Source organism: Lepisosteus platostomus, chromosome 1 (assembly GCF_059453375.1).
Source record: "Lepisosteus platostomus isolate fLepPlt1 chromosome 1, fLepPlt1.hap1, whole genome shotgun sequence".
In the NCBI taxonomy this organism is placed as follows: domain Eukaryota; kingdom Metazoa; phylum Chordata; class Actinopteri; order Semionotiformes; family Lepisosteidae; genus Lepisosteus; species Lepisosteus platostomus.
The window spans coordinates 2,234,615-2,258,003 of NC_142611.1; the positions used below are offsets into that span (position 1 = coordinate 2,234,615).

At 42.4% G+C, this 23,389-nt stretch overlaps 1 protein-coding gene across 9 annotated transcripts in view; it reads right to left on the reverse strand.

Annotated features, from left to right (window-relative positions):
• mtus1a (microtubule associated tumor suppressor 1a) overlaps nucleotides 1–23,389 on the reverse strand; it is a 71,570-nt gene that overhangs the window by 39,596 nt on the left and 8,585 nt on the right. For 4 of the 9 annotated variants that reach the window (XM_088634663.1, XM_088634927.1, XM_088634830.1 and 1 more), the window contains 4 exons: nucleotides 11,413–13,716; nucleotides 6,920–7,124; nucleotides 3,708–3,899; nucleotides 126–275 (listed from right to left, as the gene is read on the reverse strand). In XM_088634663.1, coding sequence (XP_088490789.1) covers nucleotides 126–275; nucleotides 3,708–3,899; nucleotides 6,920–7,124; nucleotides 11,413–13,461 — 2,596 coding nt within the window. In that variant the 5' untranslated portion in view covers nucleotides 13,462–13,716. Of the gene's footprint in view, nucleotides 1–125; nucleotides 276–3,707; nucleotides 3,900–6,919; nucleotides 7,125–11,412; nucleotides 13,717–21,931; nucleotides 22,626–22,703; nucleotides 22,799–23,389 lie in introns of those variants that run through there. The other 5 variants (XM_088634570.1, XM_088634494.1, XM_088635013.1 and 2 more) reach the window with 4 other exon arrangements.

Below are 23,389 nucleotides of genomic sequence, written 5' to 3' on the forward strand. Positions count from 1 at the left end.
TGCGTTTCTTCTGTTAAGGCGGATTGTTCCAAGGTTTCGCGGCTCGTTTTGGCCACAGTCGAGACCCCTGTTCCCAGCTGCAGTACGGAGGCCTGTTCGCGGGCGGCCCTTTCTCCTGGGCTTACCTGCTGCTGGGGTCCTGGCGGCAACCAAGGGGGTCCTGTGTCGTCCCCCGGGGGGTCTTCCTAAGGGGGTCCGCGCAGCACTGTGGGGCCCAGCCGACGCCGCAGACTGGGAAGGCTTGTGCTCCTGTTTGCAGCCGACGGGAGGCGCGGCTGGAACAGAGAACAGGCACCCCGTCACACCAATGACTTCCCTGCTGCATGAGGACTAGCAGAAGTCAGCGAGGACGGCGCCCTGCACGGGCAGCACTAACTCAACCAGCAGTTTCGGGTCATTTGAGATAGGCCATATAAGCCTATTGGCACGAGGGAAATTTAAATTCAAAAATGAAAACCCCCAAAACGGAACAGAGATTTGCTTAATACCAGATTTCATTAAAATATGGCATTTTAAAAGGAGGGATTTAACCGCACGAAGATTCACAGCAGCAAAGCGCAAAGCTTATGGAATTAATATTCCGTACAACTCCAACAGAAACAAGGTGACTACACATTCCGGATGACAGAGACAGGGAGGCTGTTAAATGTTAGTTCTATGCTAAAGAATAAACTAAAACATCAAATCCATCGTTCTGACAGAAGACAGACAAGCATTTCTCCCTTCTTATATTACTACCATTAAAACCTGGAAAAAAAAATCTCTTAATCATTACTTTCTGTAAATTAAGGTTTAATCACATACTGCAAATTACGCAATTATTGCAAACTGCCCAGTAAGCTGCTATTTTAAGTGTAAAATTTCTAGCAGTGAAGAGAATGCTACATATCAGAACTGATTAAAAATAGCTGCTACTGAAGTTCATGTCTTCAATTGTTTCATCATCTACAGGGATGCTTTTTGCCTGCAAGACATGTGCTCCGATCCGTTATGAAGTTGTTCCCTTATTTATGCTGAAGAATCTAGAGCAGCAGCAGAAACCGTAATAATGAGGAACAAAAATCACTGCACTAGAGTGTTTGATTCAAAGCAGTAAGTAGACCATGGACATTCTATCAGACAGGCGCAGTTTACTGTGGCTTTGCACGTGATGAATGCCCTTCAAGAAATTACCTGGACCAAGTTAAATCTTTGGGACCAAGTGAAGGTTATCATTATTAACAGCAGAGATCCTGTCACTTTATTTTGTTATTCAACTGCCAGGAACTCTAGTGTTCCTGGCTAACAAAGGAATGACACACAATCTACACAGTGCGATGAGCACGCCTATTAACAAGGTTATTTCACAGCAGGTTCCTGCACCTGCTTGGGCAACCAGGAAAGCATTAACCAAGACCGGTGGAGAAAATTAATCTATGGCACAGCTCCAAACCCCTCCTGGTGACATCACTGGGCAAAGCAGGAAGAGAAAGATACTAGCAGAGGCTCGATGCACTTCAGCCAGGTTTTGTCCCCTTCTTTTATCCTGCCTCCTGTTTAGTGAATTAGAGTGGAATAAATCTGACCTGCCAGGCATTAGTGTGACGCGGACTCACCAGTCAAGAGCAGCTCTGCCCCTCAGCCAGTAATACTGCACAGTGGGGAAGGCTGCTGTGTTCTATGGCCTGTCTGTGTACTGAACCTGTTCCGATACCATGAGTAAAAGCTCTAAGGTCAACCCTGCTAACCTGAAACAACGCTCCTCTTTAATTCAGATGCAGGAGCAGAAACAATAGATACAGCACCGATTAGTTATATCTTTTAAACAAACAGTTTTGGAATGCATCTTTAGAAACATGAACCAGAATTTACTTCCATCTCATTTAAAATGTGACAAAGGCACACCTTTTCACAGCAGAATTTGAAGTAAGAAAGGTATTTAGTTAAATAATATAATCTCTGCACAATTAAATGTTTTTATCATCACATAGAAATAGCACGTTGGATTGTGTTTATGAATTTTTCAGCTTAGCAGGTTTTTAACATAACGCAGTTAGAAATCCTCCACATACCGTAGAGTCTGTTTACAATCGTTCAGATCCCAGCATGGGAAAAGCTAGTGTTGCTCACATGTGCCCATGGAGCATGAATCTGTCATCAGGGTCCCTTTAAAAATCAAAACTCCATATATTAAAAAATTTGAATAATAAACAATTTATTACTTCATTGTAAAATGGTTCAGGACACAGCTCAGACTGGGTCTAATCTAAAACAATCAGAGTATACAGGACATAAATGCATTTTCCATATTCGTCTTTCCATTTATTACAAAGCAGTTCAAGTCGGACCTGTCGGCCTTCAATCACCTTACAGTAGTAACGATTAACAGTATCAAGCTTCTGTGCAACATAGTTCTCCGTCCTTCAAACTTGACAGCAGAGAGTATTTATCCTTTAATTCAAAACCAAATTATATCCAGATTGATTTGTAATAACATTCATTTTGGAAACTCATTTAGATTTGCAGGTACCCAGAAATGGATTTGAGCAAAATCGATGATTGCTCCAAGATAAAAAAATATAAATTGCAATATACGCAGAATTGTAAATTTATTGAGCAAAGCTGCATTGTTTTTATAAAGCAAAATGGAATGGAATGGAGTGTGTGGCTTCTTATTTCCACATTATATTTTTGAATATAGTTTTTCTGAACCATTGAATGAGAATTCCAAAATTTACAGGTAAAAGCTGGGGACCTGAAAATAAAATGGGAAAAATACGGCCTTAATCCGTTTACCTACAGGCCTCTTCATAAATCGGGGTCACCTTGTAACTCCTGCAGCAGAGCTGTTTTTAGTTTACATTTAAATTCCACAGCAGGTTGCTTGTAATACAGTAATACAGGATTACACAGCCAGAAGAAACTAAACAAGACAGCCTGTTTTGACATACCAGTAAAGCAAAGCTTAAAAACAATAAAGGTTTATAAGTGAGGTATTCATGCACTTAATGTAAAGTCATTCTGGAGTCTTATAAAAGATATTCAAGAACTATTTTTCAGGTTCAATGTGCAAGCTCTGGAAGACAGCATCACTACTGTGATACTGAAGCACTTGGGTTCATCAGAAACTCCTCTTTGACCGTCAGCTGTCATGCACTGCAATGTCACTCCTGCTACAACCAACAGCATGAGAGATGAATGTCACGAGCACTAAAACAAAGTACAGCCAGTGTAAGATCTGCTGACTGCACAGAAAAAAAATAAAAACGTAGTCATATGTGAGCAATATCGGACCGTAATAACGCAATTCTTTTTTGGACAAGCAGTGCAATGCTGTCATGCAAGAATGCGCTGCTTTCCCTATCGGAATAACAATCATTTAATTACTGGGAAACAATCCCATTTGTTTCGCACTGCCAGACGGGATTGAGGCTTCCCTGCAAAACAAACATGGGAAATCCTTGCACACTCGCATGTCAGTCTAGCTGAAGACCGGCATAGATTTGCCCACGAGCCGTTTATGAGTCATCGTGAAGTGTTGTTGAGGACGAGGCGAATCATTTAAGCATTTAACTTTCAACCTCGTCCCGTCAAGGCGCCACACAGCCGCAGGACGAGCCCGAGCGTGCTGGAGACGCCGCTGCCGTGTTGCTCAGTTCCAGAGAGCAAAGGGAGACTAAGCCCCTGGGAGTCCGGGGCCGATCCGGACCGCACGACGGACTGCTTACCCCTGCCGTTGCCCGTGGCAGTGCTGGGCTCACTGAGCGAGCTGGCTACCGAGGAGACGCTCGATGTCCTCCGCAGCGCCTGCGGCTTCACGGGCAGTTTGGACGCCGCTGCGGACCGAGCTGAACCGGAGCCCGGGTTCATGGGTTGTCTTGTAGCAGGCGTCCTGTCCGCCACCCGCATTTTCTGAGCACCTACAAATTCATATCGCAGAAGTGAAGGTCAGTTTATTTATGCCCATATTCCATTTGCCTGCTATTTTTATACCTCCTCCGCCCACTGGCTTGGGTGATTTTTGAGGGGGAGTGCTTCATTTTAAAGGTATGCAGAGAGGTACACGTTTTAATTCAAGATGACCTCACTCATAATTCCACATCACGTCTATGGTCATGCCTGAACGCGCTCCATACTGCTGCAGAATTCAGACAACGCTTTTAAAAAAAAATACTGGAAAGACTTCACACTCCAAAATCAAGGCTATACAACACATATACAGATATTCCACTTAAACTAGTGCATGGATACAAGAACAAAAGGCCCTAACAGGACAGCAAGTATTTTCATAATTCCTCATTTACTTCAATAACCTCAACATGTTGGGAACTAGAATGCTTGAGCTTAGCAGGAACTCTTCATATGTCTTGATTAAAATACCAAATGTTATATAAATGTGACTATGGAGTCAGTTTTCAGCTTTAGCACAAATAAAAGGTGGGAGTGTGCTCCTACAAAACTATAACCACTAGAATCAATAGAGCTGGGATTCAAGAGGCCAAGCAAAGCACAGTTTGAGCTAGTGTATCTGAACAGGAACAATGTTACATACTCCTTGGTAGATTCACAGTTCTGCTATGCTTCTAATAATTTGTATTGCCAGGTAAATCAAACTTGGAGGCGATAAAACTACTTGAATTGCTACAAAGTCAGATTTGGAGTCAAAACAAAACCCCTAAAATGGATTATTTTATCAATTCAACGTGAGCTGGTTCCAGTCAGGCCTAAAGGCCTCCCTTGCTTTGTAAGCCTTTAACACAAAAGTCTGCGACCAGTAAAACTCCCCCCCCCAATAAATTTATGACATTTAGGAAATGGCAAAACAGTGCAAAATATATTTTCCTAACCAAAAAGGTTGTGAATAGATATTACAGAACGGTTTTAACCTCACAGTAAAAAAACCCCAACAAACTGTGGTTTCCCTTTCCAAGCCTGAAGAGGGCTTTAACTTTGTAAAACATTCAAGCTGTTTCATCGAGGTGGAACGCTGGAGCCGTTACAGAAATACCACCTACAGAACATCCATCCGCTCCTGCCTGGGCATCAGTCAGCAGGGAAAATGACATTCTCAATAACTTGAAGTGGTGCAAGACTGCGTTAATAATACTGCAGCAGCGTTCAGAGAGCACAGCAGCATTTGGACAATAATACACATTTACTGGTAACACTTCAGATGTAGATTCACCCAGACGGGAAGTTTGGTATTCTTTCCTCATGATTAAAAGCCACAAAATCGCCTGTTGTGCCCACTAAGTGAAACAACTCTATAGTACAGTATTTTTATTTTCAGGAGTCAAGATAGCCTTTGTCTGCCGAATTTCTGAAAGGATCTTCACAATATCCCTTTCCTTTCATTTGTTCCACTGCAGTTGGCTTCCCATCACAAGAAACCCCCCACACCCTAGTCACTCGCTTTTCCTTAACACTACTAAGAGCAGAGGCAACGGGGAAAAAAACTGTTTCTGCTCCTGTCCTGAGAGGAATACGGAGGTTACGCACATCTGTTTCCATGGCAACGGCCTCAAGGGGTTTACTGAGTCAATGACACGTGTGTCTCAGTCAGCATTGTTCAACGGGAACAGGAAAAGTGCTCTGTGTAGATTACTGGAGCCCGTTAACCACAGGCCACCAAATGGCACGTTTGGGTACTGCAGTTAATATTCCCCCCACAGCAAGACAGTTGTCAAAAAAGCACTCATTCTGTGAAGGCGGGGAACACTGGTGATTTATTTGTCAGGAGAAAGTTACAGAATTTGGAATCGAAAGGACCATGTAACCTTGCGTTTTGGGATTAAGCAGAGAGCGTGCTGCTTTTTACTACAACGCGATGTGATCAACACATCCTTATTCACTTAAGGAAAAGGGCAATTGTACCTCTGAAGCACAGAAAACGCTATTTTACTCAGTGTCCCCTTGTGCCATTTTTTAAACGAGACAAGACTTAGAAATAGTTCAAGTAGGTGTTTCCTTTCTTTCCAGCACGGAATAAACCCATTACCTGTTCCTTTGCAATACTTAGAAATGAGTTTTAGAGCAAAAAAAGTTTCAAATACAAATGTGTCGATCTGGTCAGGAAGTCTGTGTGTTTTCTCACTCTACACATCACTTTTGAAACCAAGCCTAACTCCTCCTGCAAAGTTCCTTCTGGGTTTAACTGCTTTTCCAATTCAACAAATGGGATAGGAACCTTAAGGCTCACTTTCATTTGATTTCCTGAAATAAGCAGAAAAGCAACGACCGTAGACTTTGCCAAACAAAGCTTTTCCCCTGGTAAAATAAAAGTGACAGCTCATGTCAAATGAGTAAGTTACCTTGTCAAATAAAACTCTAGTAGTTTTTACATTTTCTTTCAAATATATTACAGCCGAAAGACTCAAAACCTGAACCCAAAAATAAACGCAAAAGAAATTCAATTACAAGAGATCAATGTCTGATGACAGGCCCCCAATTACAAGGTTTAGACTTTAAGTACAATTCCATTAATACAGGGCAGCAGGCGCTTTAGATATTAGTCAGAGAAAAAGCGTTTCATACTAAAATTCAATTCACAGTGATGACAGCACAGACTTGTTTTTTTTTTTTAGGATTTGCTTCTAAAAAATTAGCTCCACATTCCTACAACAAACTACACCTGCTGAGCAAAGGAGAACTTTTTTTTTGTCAGAATTACTTTAAACTTTTATCACTATAAAAACCAACAAATATCAGGTCAGAGACGTCTTACACTGTACACGAAGGGTCAGACTGTTCATACCGCACTAAAGACCTCTGAAACAAAACTTGACTTTTTTTTTTCTTCCCTGAACACCCAAGTGACCAGACAGCAGGTGTGCGGGGGTCCTGACGCAGAAGGCAGGCGCCGGTGTGCAAGTCAAGCTGCCGCTGCTGCTGTGTGGCAACACTGAAACGGCAGCGGCTCACATGTTGCGGTGGGTCTTACCAGGTGCTGACAGCGGTTTGGTCCTGGAGGGAGACGCGTTTCCCGGGGCACTGCCATCTCGGCCTGAAGCTCCCAGCTTCGGCTTCGATGCAGGAGGCGGCAGTCGGAGGTTCGCAGCTGGAGCCAGAGAAGACGAAGCGCCTCTCGGTTTACTAGGGTATGGCTTCTGTCCAAGTCTGGTCCTGCTGGCGTCTGGGGCCGCCGACTGTTCAGGAGAAAGGGGTCGTGAAAAGAACACGCTTTTCCTCACCGAGCCCCACGCTAGCAGGCAGAAGTCAGGGCTTCTAATGCTTACTGCGGTGTTGGCCATCTAAACTCAGGCGAGAGGCGCATTAAGCTCACGCAAGCTCGGCACTAAGTTGCTATTGTACTACTTTCCCCTGGGACACTGGCAGCTCCAGCCCATTTTTTCCCCCTCTTCCATAAACACAGTGCACATGGAGAGTATCTGTGGGCGAAGGCACTTCAGTCTTCTTACTCATGCCTTCAATGGCTTGCTGAAAGTGGAAAGTTTTACAACACTTCGACTCTCAAGCCACGGGTGGCACGCTGCGTACAGTGTGTACTGCAAAGGGCCATTTCCAGCCATGCTTATTTTAAAAGAAAAAGCTTTTTTTTTAAGCGTACGGACACCAAAAATATTTTGCAAAAGGTACACATTTTGATTCTTTGAAGTGAAAATACATATTTTGAAACTATTTAACATCAGCATAACGCAACAAGCGACCTGCCAAATGCGGGAGTTCGCCTGCTTATTTTGGGACCTTACAGTACATACTGTAGAGCTCATACAGCTCATTGAAAAGGTCCTTACTTGTTGATCTCCAGTTAGCACCGCAGCATAGTTATTAATAATCGGGTGCCTGAGAAAGCTCACTTTCATACCAGTAAATATTTGGAGTTCACTGCAAGCATTATATTCGACAAACTTACTGAATGTCGCGGTCTGCGTCTCACTGTACATTACCACTAGTAGAATTACAATCGTCCACTGACACAAGACGCTCAAAAGGTACTTGATCAAGGAAGACAGAAGGAATCGTATACCTTACGAGTTACTGAAATATTAATACCTGCTAATTCGTGCGTGGCGATATTCTGCTTAGCTCCTACGGTAGGTTGTCTTCCATTAAAGCTTTGCAAAATAAAACAATCTTATTTTTTAAATTCATTCACCATAGACTTTATTACAAAAAAAAAGTTTTCAACACCTGCAGTGACCAGGTGCTTGTAAAAATAAAAAGCGTGTATCACCATTCGGACAGCAGGTTAAATACATCATGTAAAACTCGAATTTCTAACCAAACACAAATGCTAACAGCATTGTGAAACAATACAACAATCTAGCAAAAATAAAATACGTCTTGATTAAACAATTCTAGTTCTTGCTTCTACATGGTAAGTCTAGTTTAAGAACTGAGGCTCAAAAGATGAATTAAAAATTTCAGCAGTACGTTTGCAAATGCACAAAAAAAGTTTTGTCTCAGTCTTTCGGCATTAACTTTTTTCTTAAACGAACGGTCTTATGCTCACCGGAAAAAAAGCCTCGCTTTCAAGAACGGGTGAATAAAGGTTTTACATAACTTCAAAAAAAAAAAAAACAACAATCAACAACTCTCCAATACATGAGGGTGGACCGACGTCTTCATCAAATACCAATTTCTATTTTGTAGTCTGGAATTTCGCATGATCGGAAAAACAATAGAACGAAACACGTTTTATTTTGAGGTAGAAATGAAGCATTAAAGATGATGCCTTATGCACACACAAACCACGCATTTCCCTGACAGCAGTCTCTCAAACCCGCAGAATTAAAAAAAGACAACACTGGCACCCAGCCCGCCAAGTATTCCTTCCAGTCTTTCAACAGGACAGTGGAAGCACACCTCCCACCACCGGTGTAACACGAGTTTAGATGGGCGGCAATACTTTCTCAAAAACATTTGCACATGCAGTACACCTCTGGCAAAACAGATATGATGCAACACTTTGCGGGGAAAAAAACTGACAGAATCCAGAGGACGAATGCTGATGTGTCGGACTGCGTCTTACAGACGACTGTCAAATGAAAATGTATTGTTTTGCCGGCTTCCTGTTTTATAACTTTATATTCCAAGGCTTTGCGTTCACTCCAAAAGGAACCAAATTTCAAGCTTCGCACAGCAAGTAAACCTTGAAGAATCCGAATCCTAAACCGAGTATCGAAATCGTGATTCCCCCTCCCACCCCCATAAAGGTCCAAGATGTTATTTTATCCCTCTGTGGTGCGGACTGCCTCCGGACCTGACCGCTCAGTCCACACCGCTGCGAGAGTGGACTCGGCACTGCTGTCTCGCTTGCGGTGGGGAAGCTCAGGGAATCGGGTTCACGTTCAACTGATTTCACTGCATCAATTCACTCCACACCCACTTTCTGGTGCACATGGGCCTCAAGTCCACAACATCGCCCACACTTCATAGAGTAGCTTGACACATGGGCAGAGTGTAGGACTGAGGTTCGGACTCGTTCTCGATGTAAGCTAGAGAGGCTGTACAATGGAAAACACTCCTTGGGTATCAAAGTCGGCTAGATTATCCGATTAAACTCTGGGGTTCCTTGATTTCTTAGAAACAGATTTTCCCCACCTGCCTGAGATGCTCTCACCCGCTGGGAAATAAGCGCCTGGAAATCAAGCTGGAGTCAGACAAACATTTGAATAGAACAACAATACAGCACACACTACACTGGCCCCCAGCTCCCCTGCAGCCCTGCACTGGGAAAAGCAGCTGGAAAGAGGATTTGTTGTATACGCTGGTAGGAAGAAAAAAGCTTTTCGATTCACTTCATTACTTGAAAAAAAAAAAAAAAGAAATGCTGAAACCAGCAAATTTTAACAGATTTTGACAGCTTGTTCAGTGGGGTCTCGAGCCCTAGACAGCACGTTGCCCCAGCTCATCTCAGAAATGGGGCTCAAGTCTGGCAGGCCCCTGGCACAGCGCAGGAATTTACAGCATACTGGGATTGTGACGAGGCGAGAAAATCGGGGGAACCGCTCAAAAAAGGCCTGGCAGGTGATAACGGAATGAAATTTTACCTGAAGGCGGGAGGTAATAAGCAAATTCTTCCATCTTCTCCTCAGCCTGTCAAAACCAGATTTTAACTTTCATACTTTTAACAACGGACTACTTAAAAGTAATGTTGTGCTCCTACTATACAAGCACCTTTTTGGCTTGAGCCAATTCTTCCATTTCAACATGATGTTTCCGTTCAGTAGAAATGTTTTCACTAAACTCAGCAACGGGATAAGAAAGAATAAACACGCTCTGCCGTCAGGCTGGGGGAGTGCATGGTTTCTGCTTTTGTTAAAGCAGTTATTAATTCACTAGCAGGCAGGGTATTTCGAGTATAATGATTAAACCTGGAAGCTACAATCGCAGATACATTGTGCCTTGTCTTTGACTTAAGTCATACTGTATATCAAGGTTTGTTTTGCTAAATGAGTTTCTTTTAAAACAATATTCAACTTACCAAGTCATATGCACTGCATCACATGACCAATACGAGCGTTTGATTGCGGACCGAAACCGTGCAAAAATCTTGCCTGAGAAAACTTCAGCATCACCCCACCTTTGAGACTCAAAGACTGAACGGGATTGAGAATAAATCCATTACTGAAGCTGCCCTATGGATAAAAAGGCGAGACTGTATGCAGTGTAGGCATATAATATTCATGATGTATTCGAAACTAGTACTATAAATGCTTTACATATATTAATGTTTTCTTTTTTTATATCAATGTATTGACGGGATGCCATACAATGGCATTATAATCAAACAATCCTCCAGCCTCTAATGACTGACTGCACTGTATCCAAATGCTCAATACCGCCAGGCTGTGTAACACAAAAGCCATGGGGGAAAAAAAAAAGTTAAAGCTGATCCGACCACTACTCACAGCTCTCTCAACACGCCTCGCAGATGCTGGAAACGGATATTCGGGGCCAGCTCCATCAGGAAGCTTGTGTTACTTGTGCTCATTCTGCACACACTTTGAACCCAAGAACCGCGTGTCCTTCATGAGAGAAGCCGTTTCCTGTCCATTCTGCAGTGTAGCACTGCCATCAACATGTGCAAAACTAATTCAAACTAAAAAAAAAAAACAACTCCCAAGAACTATTTACGTACAGATAAAACTCACAGGTTTCCTTTACATTCCTCATTGTTTTGGTGAAGTCTAATAAAAACTCACACCAGTATGCCCAAAAACAGTTTCTCAGAGCACACAATGACTTGTGAAGATAATGAGCTACGCGACAGAAAGACTGACAATGAAAGACGGACTGCAGCAATATCATGCAGACATACTCTATGGTGAACATAAGCTGCACCATAACAACATGTCTATTCGGTGTCTTTATAATTATTGAAAATGATGTACACTCAAAATATCAATTGGTTTTGTTAAAAGCTGCTGCTAACAAACTAGATGATACTGGAGGAAAAAGAAAACCCACCGTACTTACTGCAGATCTCTCTCGTACGTCGTCCGGGGGCGATTCCGGCGAAATGCGATTCTGCGCTGCCTCGGGCACGACGGACGACAGCAAGCCGCATCCCGTGCGCTCCTTCCGAGGCGAAGATTTCGGCGAAGACGCAGCGGGTTTGTTCTGGCTGCCCTGCTTAGACGGGTGTTTGGCGGTGCCGCCGCCGACCGCAGGGTCAGAGGTCGGAGAGCTGGAGGAGTTGGCACAGCCGTCTCTGTCCGCCGTCTTCTGGACACAGCTGGAGGACGTTTTCTGCACCCTAGTGGACATTTCGTTTGAAGCGCTAGCGGGTGGTCTGCCCGGAGCAGCGGAGGGAAGAACCACCTTATTCCGACTTTTCCAAGATCCCGACCCAGAGTTCTTCTGTCCCGTTTGCGGCACGTCCCTGGGAGGGGAGAGAGAGGGAGGGCCTCTGCTGGCCACAGCGGGCCGCGGAGAAGCCTTTGCTCGTGCGGAACTTGAGGTCTTTGACAAAGTGACTGGTCTCGAAACAACTTTAGGCTTTATATTCTTAAAGTCGGGCTTAGGAAACTTCTTAATCTCGGCTTTGGCATTTTTGCTTGCCACCAGTGCAGACGGCTTTGTTCTTGTGGGCTCTTTTGGCGAGGGAGGCCGCTGCTGAACGATCCGATGAGCCGGGCTCCCGAGATCACCTTCGCGGATGTCCGACGGCTGCTCAGAAACGTCATTGTCGAACGAATGGACGCAGAAAGTTACATTCCGGGAATCCGGCTGAGGAGTAGAGGTCTGCACGCTGCAATTGCAATCCGAATCCTCAGAACTAATAACCAGAAACGTCTTGCTCTCCGCTGCCGAGTCTCCTTTGGGAGGAAGCAATATACTTTGCAACTGTTCAGGACCCTTCACCTCAACCGCACTCGCCCAAACTGAGCCACGATCTGCGGCATCAACACCCGTCTCTCCACAGGTCTCCTGTGCTGTGCAGTCTTGGCCAACTAAAGCATTCAAGCCTCTTACATCATTTGTTGACATACGTTCCACACGCGGCTCTCTCAAGTTCATACAGCTACTTGGACTGAAAGATGCATGAGAAACCCTTCCTTCAGTCCCTTCCATCTCACGTGGGAAACTGCTAAAACACTTTTCAAGGGGCAGACCATTGTCTGTGCTTAAAGATTCTCCAGTGCATTCCTTGACTGCTTCCACAGTGCAATTTCCAACATCCATGCCGTCTCTGACCACACGTCTCCCCTCCAGAGAACCTCCACAAATGTCTGGCATCACGCTCGACAGCCTGCCCAAGTCAGCAGGGACACTGCAAGAGCTGCTCGACTCTTCCACCACAGACAGACTAGAAGGCTTGTCGGAGCCACTTGCATCGAAGCTGCTTCTCCTCACTAACAGCTCACCAGAACTCGGATCATCCAGGGAACTCTGTCCGGTTCCCACAGAGATGTTTTCCTCCTCGTTGGCACACCCTGGGTTTTCGGTTTCAGGAGCGTCCTCTAGCCATTCTTCGTCAGTTTCAGAAATTCGTCGGCCCAAAGAGTAACCTGTGCACCTTATACACACGTCTACGTTGTACTTATTCTGGCCACTGCTATATTCCTGAAAGCCCGACGTCTCAAGGGCAAGATTATCATTCCATGTATCCAATTCCATTCCGAGATGGTTTTGGGGTGAATTTTCCATGGACTCCTGTGAAGACATGCTGCAGCCAGCAGATTCCGAATCAGGTAATTCCACTTTGTCACAAAGCCTTCCAGGTTTCTTTAGCACAGTGGAATTGAAGCCATCGCTCTGAAACACATTGCCATCAGCAAAGTCCTCTGCATGCGGCACCATGCTCAGGTCACACTCAATCATCTCAACATCAGGACTACCTGTACTCCCACTGCTCAAACTACTGATGCTTCTAAAGGAATCTGGAAGAGACTCTGTATTACAGAGGACCTTATTGCCATTTCGATCTCCTATCAGCAATGAGACTCTCTTGCTATTGCAGGCTTCAAGTCTAAATTCCATCTTCCTTTGCTCACCCACATTGTTGACACTCATTTTGCAATTTGCGGTTATATTTAAGGACTTACGAACCAAATTTGTCTTTCAACTTATAACAGATCCCAGCACATTCAGAGGGATAAGGCTGTCTTGCACACTTCAAAGATCACATTGAAGTTAACCAACGGGTTTGGCTTCTTGGTCACCATCTTCAACTTCATTGTAGCCATGCCGTGCTCATCCAGGAAATACAAGATTCTGCAATTTCAACATTCTAGATTCATCCCAAATAATCAGCATCTGGATCCATCCCTGGAAAGTAAAATAGAGAAGTTGAAAATTAAATTGGAAAAAGATTAATAAACCCTAAAGTGAATATTTTATTAGGAGCATCTGTATTTTCGCATTAAATCTTTAAGTAGAATACACAATGTATTTACTTTAATAAAGCTGTAGAGGTTGACAGTACTTATACCATGGTAAAGGGAGAGTGTATCCTGGAAAAGCACAGCATAAAACAGTAAAAGCAGCAGTAAAAATAAATTGTGATTGACTTTCCTATTGTAAAACCATAGGGAAAATCATGCGAGGTATATTAAAAAACATTTGGGAATCAAAATGTTCAAAGGGTTACTACGAGACAACTATGGTCCAGGGTAAAACACAATATTACATTTTCTAAACACCTTACTTTACATTTGTTGCGTCATGAATCTTCAAATTAGCGAGGTTCCCCTCCAAGTGTTGAATATTTACAAACAGCCTGTATTAAAAATGTGACCACCTTTCAAGAACGGCACATTTGGAACAATTGAAACATTTTTGGTTTACAGGTTCGTTGCTCAGCAATTTAAAATCCAGAAATCCTTTGATGGTAGTGATGAATTGAGAAGTGTTGTCGTGTGACTGTGAAAATCCTGATTCACCCTAGCTTTCATGAATTAGAAATAACCATGTCCACTAAAATGATTTATTGTTCATCTGCTCATTAGCTTGAACGCATGTCCCACCAGCACTATTGTGAGGCTGAAGAAAGGTTGGAAGTATCCAACTCAATTAATTCAGTACAAACAAAGGTCACATTCTCAACTCGCCAGCAATCACATAATATAACTGCAAAGACCAGTACAATCATATCACCAGGCGAATTCAACACGGTGTAAAAAATTGACAGGAGAAATTGTGCAAACTTTTAATTAGTTATTAATATTTCACTTTTAAGAGTCCTGAGAGACAGTATTCCTAGGATTTTTTTCTGTTTCACTTCAATACCCTATGAATCTTAATATAATTCTATTAACTTCCTGGAGTGGGGAAAAAACACAAAACAAGGAAACTTCAGGAAAAGGGCATGGCTTGGATTTTTAAAAGATTTCACACAATTGAGAGAGTTAAGAAGAGCACTGGACTTCTTGGTCAGACCTCAGGACAGCACAACTACACGCACATACCTGTTCTAAAGATGAACTTCAATCTTGGTTTAGCCAAATAATGAAGAAAAAAGTTTAAGCCATAGGACTGCACAAAATTGAAAGCTACACCAAGGCAAAATGACAATTTACTGTAGGTTAGAGGTCTCCAACCACATTTCTGAAGAGTTCTACTCCAGTTAATCTTATAGTTCATCCTAAATTAAAGAGTTTTATTAATTGGGAACACGCGTAAGTTAGCGTATGGTATATTTCAGGTCCTTAATGCATTAAACATGACCTAATGTATAAGCAGACTTTAAATAAATCTGGCACCTACGTAGCGTTAAGGGTTTCACATCAGGGCATATACTGCATTATATTTTTAAAAAATGCACAAAGGAAAAAAAAACATCCAAACACGTCCATTCAGGACCCAACACAACCTAACGATGTCAGTTCAAAGGACAAAAGTACATGAACGCCTAGAAAAGTGCAGCACCAGTGGACGGCTCTTCTCAATAAAATGAGAATAAAACACACAAAACACACTATCGCCGAAGCATGTGCAGCAGAGCCTCGTACAATTGGAGACATCTTATAAGCCACCGACAAACAAATCCAAAGTCCACATGGAGATTTAAAATGTGAGCCCTGTATTACACGGCATAAATCAATGAAGAAAGTCTATTAAAAACAATCAATTCCCTTCTTTCTTTTCTTTTCTACACTATTTCGCCCGTTTTCTCTTTTTTGGCGTTTTCTTGTACCCTGATCCACTCTTAAGACAGCCTGAGAAGGTGAAACAATAAAGCTTAGCTGAGGAGAAACCAGCCGGTTGTTTAGTCTCGTACTTTTCAGTAACGAGAAAGGCAGGACCTTCTCAAGTTCAGAACTCAGGCAGTTCCGACTTCACTGGGCTACTAGAATAATAAGGAACACAAAGGCCTTCTGTTCAAGATCACTGCACTCACACAGAAGCTCGAGCCAAAAACCTCTCGGGCTTAACCACTGTACTGCCTTCCTCAACCACACCAGCTCAGAACAGGTTCATCACATTTATGGCTGGAACACCAACAAAACCCTCAGCAAATACTTCGAGCAAGACGTTTGGAAGTAATTAAATCACAGTTGGCACAGTACCCAGAAAGTCATTTAAAAAGGCAAAAGCTACATTCTCCTCAAGTCTTTCACAAACAGATTTTAGATTTTTAGATATTTATTTGCTTTGTTGAAATCGTTTAAGCGGGATTTGAAAGTCTGGGATTCAAACGATTTTAAAAGGAGGTTTAGTTTTATTTCCCCCCAGCCTCTCTTCTTGAGTCTACAGTCCTGCCCAGATTCGGCATTAAAGTCACTTTTCACACACAGAGCCAGGACTAACTGTTATTGGCGAGATGATATAAACCAAGGTAGTAAATATAATGAATTAAAGAAAGCTTTCTAAATATATTAAGTAATGTAGATTTAGAACATTTTCTTTATTTAGGAAATTAGGACTGTATCAACACAATGGAGCCCCTCTCCGGTTTCTTTAGCAGCATGTCACCAATACCTCGACACACAGGTCACGCTTGCCTCTGCAATAATGAGGCTAACTGTGTCATGATACTGTATTGAATTTTTAATGCCTGAAGGAGATGAGAAGTCAGCAGTCTGTGATATATCCATTACAGACAATGGGACCACAACCGTTTAAAAACCGCATCTTCTAAATCAATAAGGAGGAGCCTTATGACCTGGTTACAATTAACAGTTTCATATTTATTTCTATTTAGGGCAGGGAAACAACGGAGGAAAACTGTCTAGCAATGCATTCTGCCCTCTATAACCTCCCCTGTATACTGTGTATCTCCGTTTTGGCATTTTAAGATCAGTATTATAGAACAAACAGCAGTGTTATAACTGCAAGCATAACTGAATGTTGATGCTATAAAGAAAAACTACCACCTTATACAGTTTAAAAAGGTTAGGTCTTTGAATATGCATAGTCTCTACAAAACTGACGTAAAAGTACTCCCTAGAAATCCCTATTAAATTGAATATGCAGTGCAGATATGGATATTAAATATTTTCGAGATATGACAGATAGTTGGGCACAGTGGGTTTGTACATTAAAAGCACCAAACAGCCACTTTGAGCTGTACTGCCATTAGAATTTGAGAAGAAATATTGTATCTTTAGGGTTTTTCGTAGAAAGAGCAAAGCAACCAGGTTGGGGAATTCCACAAACAAGGATTTCTTGAGCTAAGTAAAGGTTTATTCCTTCCGAAAAGAGAAGAGAAACAATGTTTCGGCTGTGGAGCCTTCTTCGGGTGTGCTCCACAAACCGTGTTTCTCTTCTCTTTTCTGTATGGAGTAAACCTTTACGCGCTCCTCTGCAGCCCATGCATGCCGACACAGCTTCCCACTTGAACTACTTTCTTGATTTAAGAACTTTCACCTTGTAAGCGCTGGTGGAAAATAAAAACTTTCCGTATAATTAAAATGGCCTCAGATCACATTATTAGACAGGCGGGAAAACTGAAACGTTAAAATCCACACAAAACCAAAAATAAGTTGGTGACATCACTTTTGCCAGATACTGTGGCTGACAAAAAACGGGTTAAAAAAACTGCTATTGCATCAATCCATCATGGTGCACTCCTACCATGAATATCCTGCTGCTTGTGAGGAAAGAACACAATCGATAACCTTTGGTTTAATACATTTCAATTGACTATTATGCGCTCCGTTTATGGTTGGTCTTACTAGCCATTAGAAACACTCTCAGTCAATTACTTACATTCCCAGCACTGAGATGCATTGACTGCCATTTTGACAACCTTGCGAGGTGAACCCATCCTATAGTATTAAAAGCTCAGGACAAAACTGTTTGAGCAGTCATAAGCCCTCGTCCACAAATTAATCCGCCCCCCCAGACACACACACACACACACACACACACACACACACACACACACACACACACACACACACACACACACACACACACACACACACACACACACCCTTCACAAGCTCCCTATTAAACCCAAGACTTTGAGGCAATGACATAAAAAATATTCAGGCAGGGATGAAAGAATGCACATCCGGGGTCAGACTTCTCAGTGCCTGATTGACATCCTCAGGTTGCCTGCCATGTCCAAACACCAGAGCTGCACAGTCTATTGATAAACACTGACCAATACCACAACACCAAAAGCCTCAAGAACCACATTCTAGGAGATGACTCATTTAAATATCTTGGTGAATAGAAAGGAAACTATGGGCTCTCCATCACACATTTCCCTTTCTGACCCCCCCATTCTGGTTTTCCGTGTTCCTGATCTCCCGATCGATCAGCACATCTCTCTGGGAATTGTCTGCCGATTTCTCCCCAACGTACAGAGCATTCGTTTTCCATAGGAGCCACGCCTGTGTTGCTGAAGTGCATACCCAGCCTGGCACGCTTCGACTACGGCGTTACACTTTGTAGGAAAGCACCACACTCTCAAGATGCATCGGTTACAAAATGTTTTGCTGACAAGGAGTGACAGAAATGCACATGGAAAACAAATTGAACCTAAAAACCAAGAGCTGCTTTTCCAAAATCAAATGTCTGTCTGCTCGCATTAAAAATCACCATGTTCTTTTCCCCGGGGGCTCACTAATTCAAACCAATTCTAAATAGTCAGAAAATAAAGAAGTGCATGCTTTACTGCACTCCTGTCAGATGCAATGAGAGAGAGGACCCCATGTATGTTGCTGTAGGACAAGAACATAATCAATTAGGACTGTTTTTTTGCTTTCAAATTTGAATGAGCATTCACAAAAGTCAGTTTTTAAGGGTAAACTGTAACTCAGGAATTCTTTAAAAAGCAGCAAAATGTTGTTTAGGGATGCTGATACATCTGCACAGCATTTAAAATTGATTTGGAAATGGTTCTTTTAATTAAGATGAGGAAGCAAACCAATTTATAGAAATGAGGAACACTTCAAAGTATGCATGTCCCATGCTGGCCATTCTGTACCCTAACCTTCAGGATTGAATCCATCAAGCTGGAATGTAGAATTCCAAAGAGCTTCAGAACGGAGAATGTCGGTGATTATGGTCCGTTGCATAATTGTGATCATATACACAAACGAAACAGCACTTATGCTATATTTTTAACCCAATCCTTAAAGTCCTAGGTATTTTTATAACAGTAGACCCCACCCCCTGGCGGTTGCAGAGACTTGTCTCTGACACAAGAATCCAATTTCAGCAGAGAGACTGCTGCCCCCGGATTAATCTCCTGTAATTTCAGGATCACTTGAACTCCGTAGAGTCTTGTTTAAAGTCCCTCGAGGCAAACCTGCTCGAGTAAGAGGAAGGAAGGAATGCTTATTTCTTCCTCAACATGGAACCCTAAAATAATAAGGCAAGCATTTAAATGTAGGAAAAACAAAAAAGCCATTTCTAAACAGCACTTACTAGTGCGGTTGCCCCATCAGGGTGTGAAACGTTCATTTAATGAGCTAGAAATGTGAGAAAACTGAAGCGATGAAAAGCTGAAGACAGAAACATCTGTTTAGATATTAAGCAGCTTGTATTGTTCCTGCTACCTGTGGGAAGCACAGCAAGAAGTTGGATGATGATTAAATTGCACACAGTAAGCTGCAACTTGGATCTGTGAGCTCCAGGGATCCTGTGTGAGGGTGTAAACAGCAGCACTGTTACAGCTGAAGTATAACAGTGCCGTTTGCAGCTGATTTCAGACCGCAGTTCGGCTGCTCCTCCATCTTTGCTCACCCTTTAGAGAGGCAACAGAAGCAAACCGGCCGCGTCGATCTGTTGGGAAAGCCGATCGTGCACCCGTCCAAGTGTCTGCTCCTAGCAGCCAGCCAGGCTGGAAGTTTGTGTGTCTTTGGACTGTTGTGTTCAAACTTGTTTGGAGAACCACAGCTGGCCCTGCTTTGAGAACCGCAGATCGTCAACCTTGATTAAGGTGACCCATTCCACCCCCACCCCCCCTCCCAAGGGTCGGCATTTTAAGTTTTGCTCTCTTCTTTCTTGACCGAGCAAAATGAATTTCTCATTTTTCTTCTGCACTCGAACCGGTGCCGAGCAACACTGAGCAGCCCTTCAAGACAGAAATATGACAGCATCTCGATAGCGGGACAAACCGAAGTCACGACACCACCTGAACATTCCCCGTGTCTTTAGGAAGCGGGATGCTACAGGATTTAATGGCAACTACATCCAATATTTATCCAGCAACCCTGCCCTTATAAAACAAAAATAGATCTGCAGGAAAAATACAACTTATTTTGCATCACATGGGATTTTTCCTTCAAAAACATATTAGACTCATTAGTCTTTCCAATGGATCTTATGAGCCACCATGCACACTTAAGCATCAATTAATTCAGATCTATTGAGATACCTACATCAATACTTTTGCCGAAGGGCATTTAGAGAAAAGCTTTATTTTTTCTGCTTAAAATAGAACTGCTTTTGCCAACGAGGTAAATTATCCATAACAATGATTCATTCACAGCCTGCCTCAACATGCTTAGGATGTATTTTTTTTTTTAATTCTAACTCATTTATATGAACTGTTTTAGATCACCAATCTTTCAAGAAAATGAAACCTACTGGACTGGAGAGAAGTTAAAAATGGTGTAAGACGTACTGTAACTGAGGAAGCTGACGATTTGACACAAATTTAGCACCCAGCCTCAAGCAACTGTTCTAAAATTGTATTTACCCACAGTACATAACCAGGGAAGGTGAGACCAAGATCTATTTTTAACCTGGTAGAGTTTAAGAAAAAAATAAAGCAGTTGGATTAAAAGCTAATGGCATTATCTAAAAATCAATGCTCTATGCTCTATAATATTGGGTCAGCTACTATGCAAGTTTTGAAGTGTTCACGATGTGCAAGTGTAGAGTTTCTAGCTACTCTTGATTGGTTAAAGTTACTCCTAATACAATTTCACTTATTCATTCATGTGTAAGCGGAGACAATCCCAGAAGATTAAGATGTTAAGTATTAACTTCGGTCCTCGCCTTGTATAGGTGTGGAGTATGATGGTTCTTGCTGTGTAAATATTCTAGGTTAGACTGTTCTAATAGCTTGACTATTAGAACAGTTTAACTAGCTCTAATAGCAGTTTCAGGCTAAACTAGCTCAAACACACAGAAATACAAGTTTGTTCTAAAGAAATGTATGTTTTGGAAATTTCCTGACTATAATTTACAACCAAAGAACACATACTTCAATACTGCATGGACTATAACAATGCAATCAATACACTCGAACCGTACATACAGTAGTCAATCATTACCAAAGACAACAGGATTAGATTCACATCCTTGGTAACAAATGTGTTGAGTATTTGTTTAAAAAGTTTAACAATATTTCATCTTCTGCTACCTTACAGAGAATGGAAGGTTACCCTGGGAAAAGCCAGAATGCTTAGTCATTTACAGTCATGCAAATGTCTGCAATAAAGTTTGAAGAAATAGATCCACCCCAAACTAACACTTAACATAAAAACACAGACCTTGAACTCTGAGCTTGTATTACCCACAGTAAGTGGCTGTAAAAATGAAATCTGAGCTGTATAATCTCAGAATCATTAGCACATTGTTTGGTTTTAGAAACATTTGCTTGTCATAGTACTCTGCTTAATTCTCATCCATAAACAAAAAAAACTCTAAAAACTAGACTGCATAACTTGAGTTGATTAAACGACTAATACACCACAACTGTGCAGTTACAAAATAATACATTTAAATGGGTACTTCAGTAAGCAGAAAATGAATGAAGATGTGTTCAGCTGTAAAACCCATACAGTAAAACAATCATTTAAATGACAGTCAAATGGTGTTCGTTTATCCGAGACCGATCTTTTTCCAGGAAAAGAGCACCAAACCGTGGCCAAGAACAAGTTTTAAAATTTTTAGCACACAGAAAGTGTGCTGTAAAGAGCCCTTCCCCTGCGAGATTTTCGCAGAGAAAATGCAGAGACCACGTCAGTCAGACCTCGACTTCATACACCGATCAGGCCTCTGCAGCTCATTTCAGAAGTTTTCTTAGAAAATTCTACAGCGGAGCTTTTCATAAAAATGGGCTGCGGGTGTAACTTACCGCGCTGTGTGCCTGGTACACAGAGGACGTCTGTTGGTCTGAACTGTCCGCCCCATATAGAGCTACCGTACAGTATAAGCACTGCTCACTTTCCTGCCAGCACGTCTGCTCCCTGTATGCAGCCCATTACTGCTTTGCACAGCACTAAGCAGACTAAACCACGCGTGCACCAAGAAAAAAAAATCAAAACAGCAGCCTGGACACAAATTCCTCTCCAGAGAGGCTGCTCTCTTCACCCAGCCAGACTCAGCCGTGCGGCGGTAATAAGCTTTGCAACTTTTCTTTTTTTTGCAGGCAGGCAGGCAGGCAGGAATTCGTCTTCTCCCTACGAACGCCCTGCCAAGAGCTCATCCCGCATTTCTCCTGCGCACCTCCGAGCTGCCAGCTCCCCTGTCAGAAGTGCACGGATATTTGCCCCGAGTTCAAGGTCCGGATCGGGAGTTTATTTCCACGCAGCGCTCAAGTGCCAAGTTTACTTGGGAGAACAACCGGTTACCTTATCCATGTGAGGCTCACTAGGAGGGGGAGTGTCTAGAGTTGTCAGACTAAATCAGCATTCACAGTTGCTTAGCAGCCGAAGTTCCTTTCCTAAGCCAATGTGTTTAGCGAGACTCTGGCAGGCACTGAAAATGAGTGAAAGCAAAAAAAAAAAAGGAGGCAGACCAGCAGGATCAACATAATCTCATAATTTCTGCCGTACCAAAACACAGGTTATGCATTTTTCCTCCCCAATACCGTATATTTCACATGAAGATTAAAAATCCAATCCTACCACATGATGGTTCAGCTAGCCCCCCTCTCAGGAATCCCCATGCACAACTGCTTTCATATGATAAATTCAGCGAGGCTGCCCTCCTCTGTAGACTTCTGTATCCCCAAAAACAACAACAACAAAAAAGATAAAACCACATAAAAAGATAAGTTTTCCACATCTTTGCAGATAAACAATGGCATTACATTAAACAGCCCAGATAATGACAGCACCAGAAAATACAAACAAGCTGTGTTTCTAAAGATTAAACTAGTCTGGTGTGCAAATTGCATTACTTTTGAACGGCCGCCTCTCGTCTGTAACTGTTCTTATCCAAACAAGGTATGTGGAAAAGAAACCTCATACTGGCAATCAAAGGAGAAAGGCCAATTTATTAAACCTTCCAGTTTTTACATGATGCAGGAATACACCGCTCTCAGACTCTAACTGAACAGAGATCTTCAAAACCTAACTCAAAATTCTTTAAGCTAGTTAGAAATGTATCTGTAAAATAATAAAGCATTTTATAACTTCATCGTGCCAGCTTGGATCAGATACTTTAGCAATTCACATTCAAACCCCACTATCCATTTCTTCTGTGATTTTAGAGTATACCAATCTTTTGTCTAAAGCACTTCTGCACGACATTCAACATTATAACCAATGAGAGTTTTGTAGCCCATTTGCAACACATCTATCACTATGGC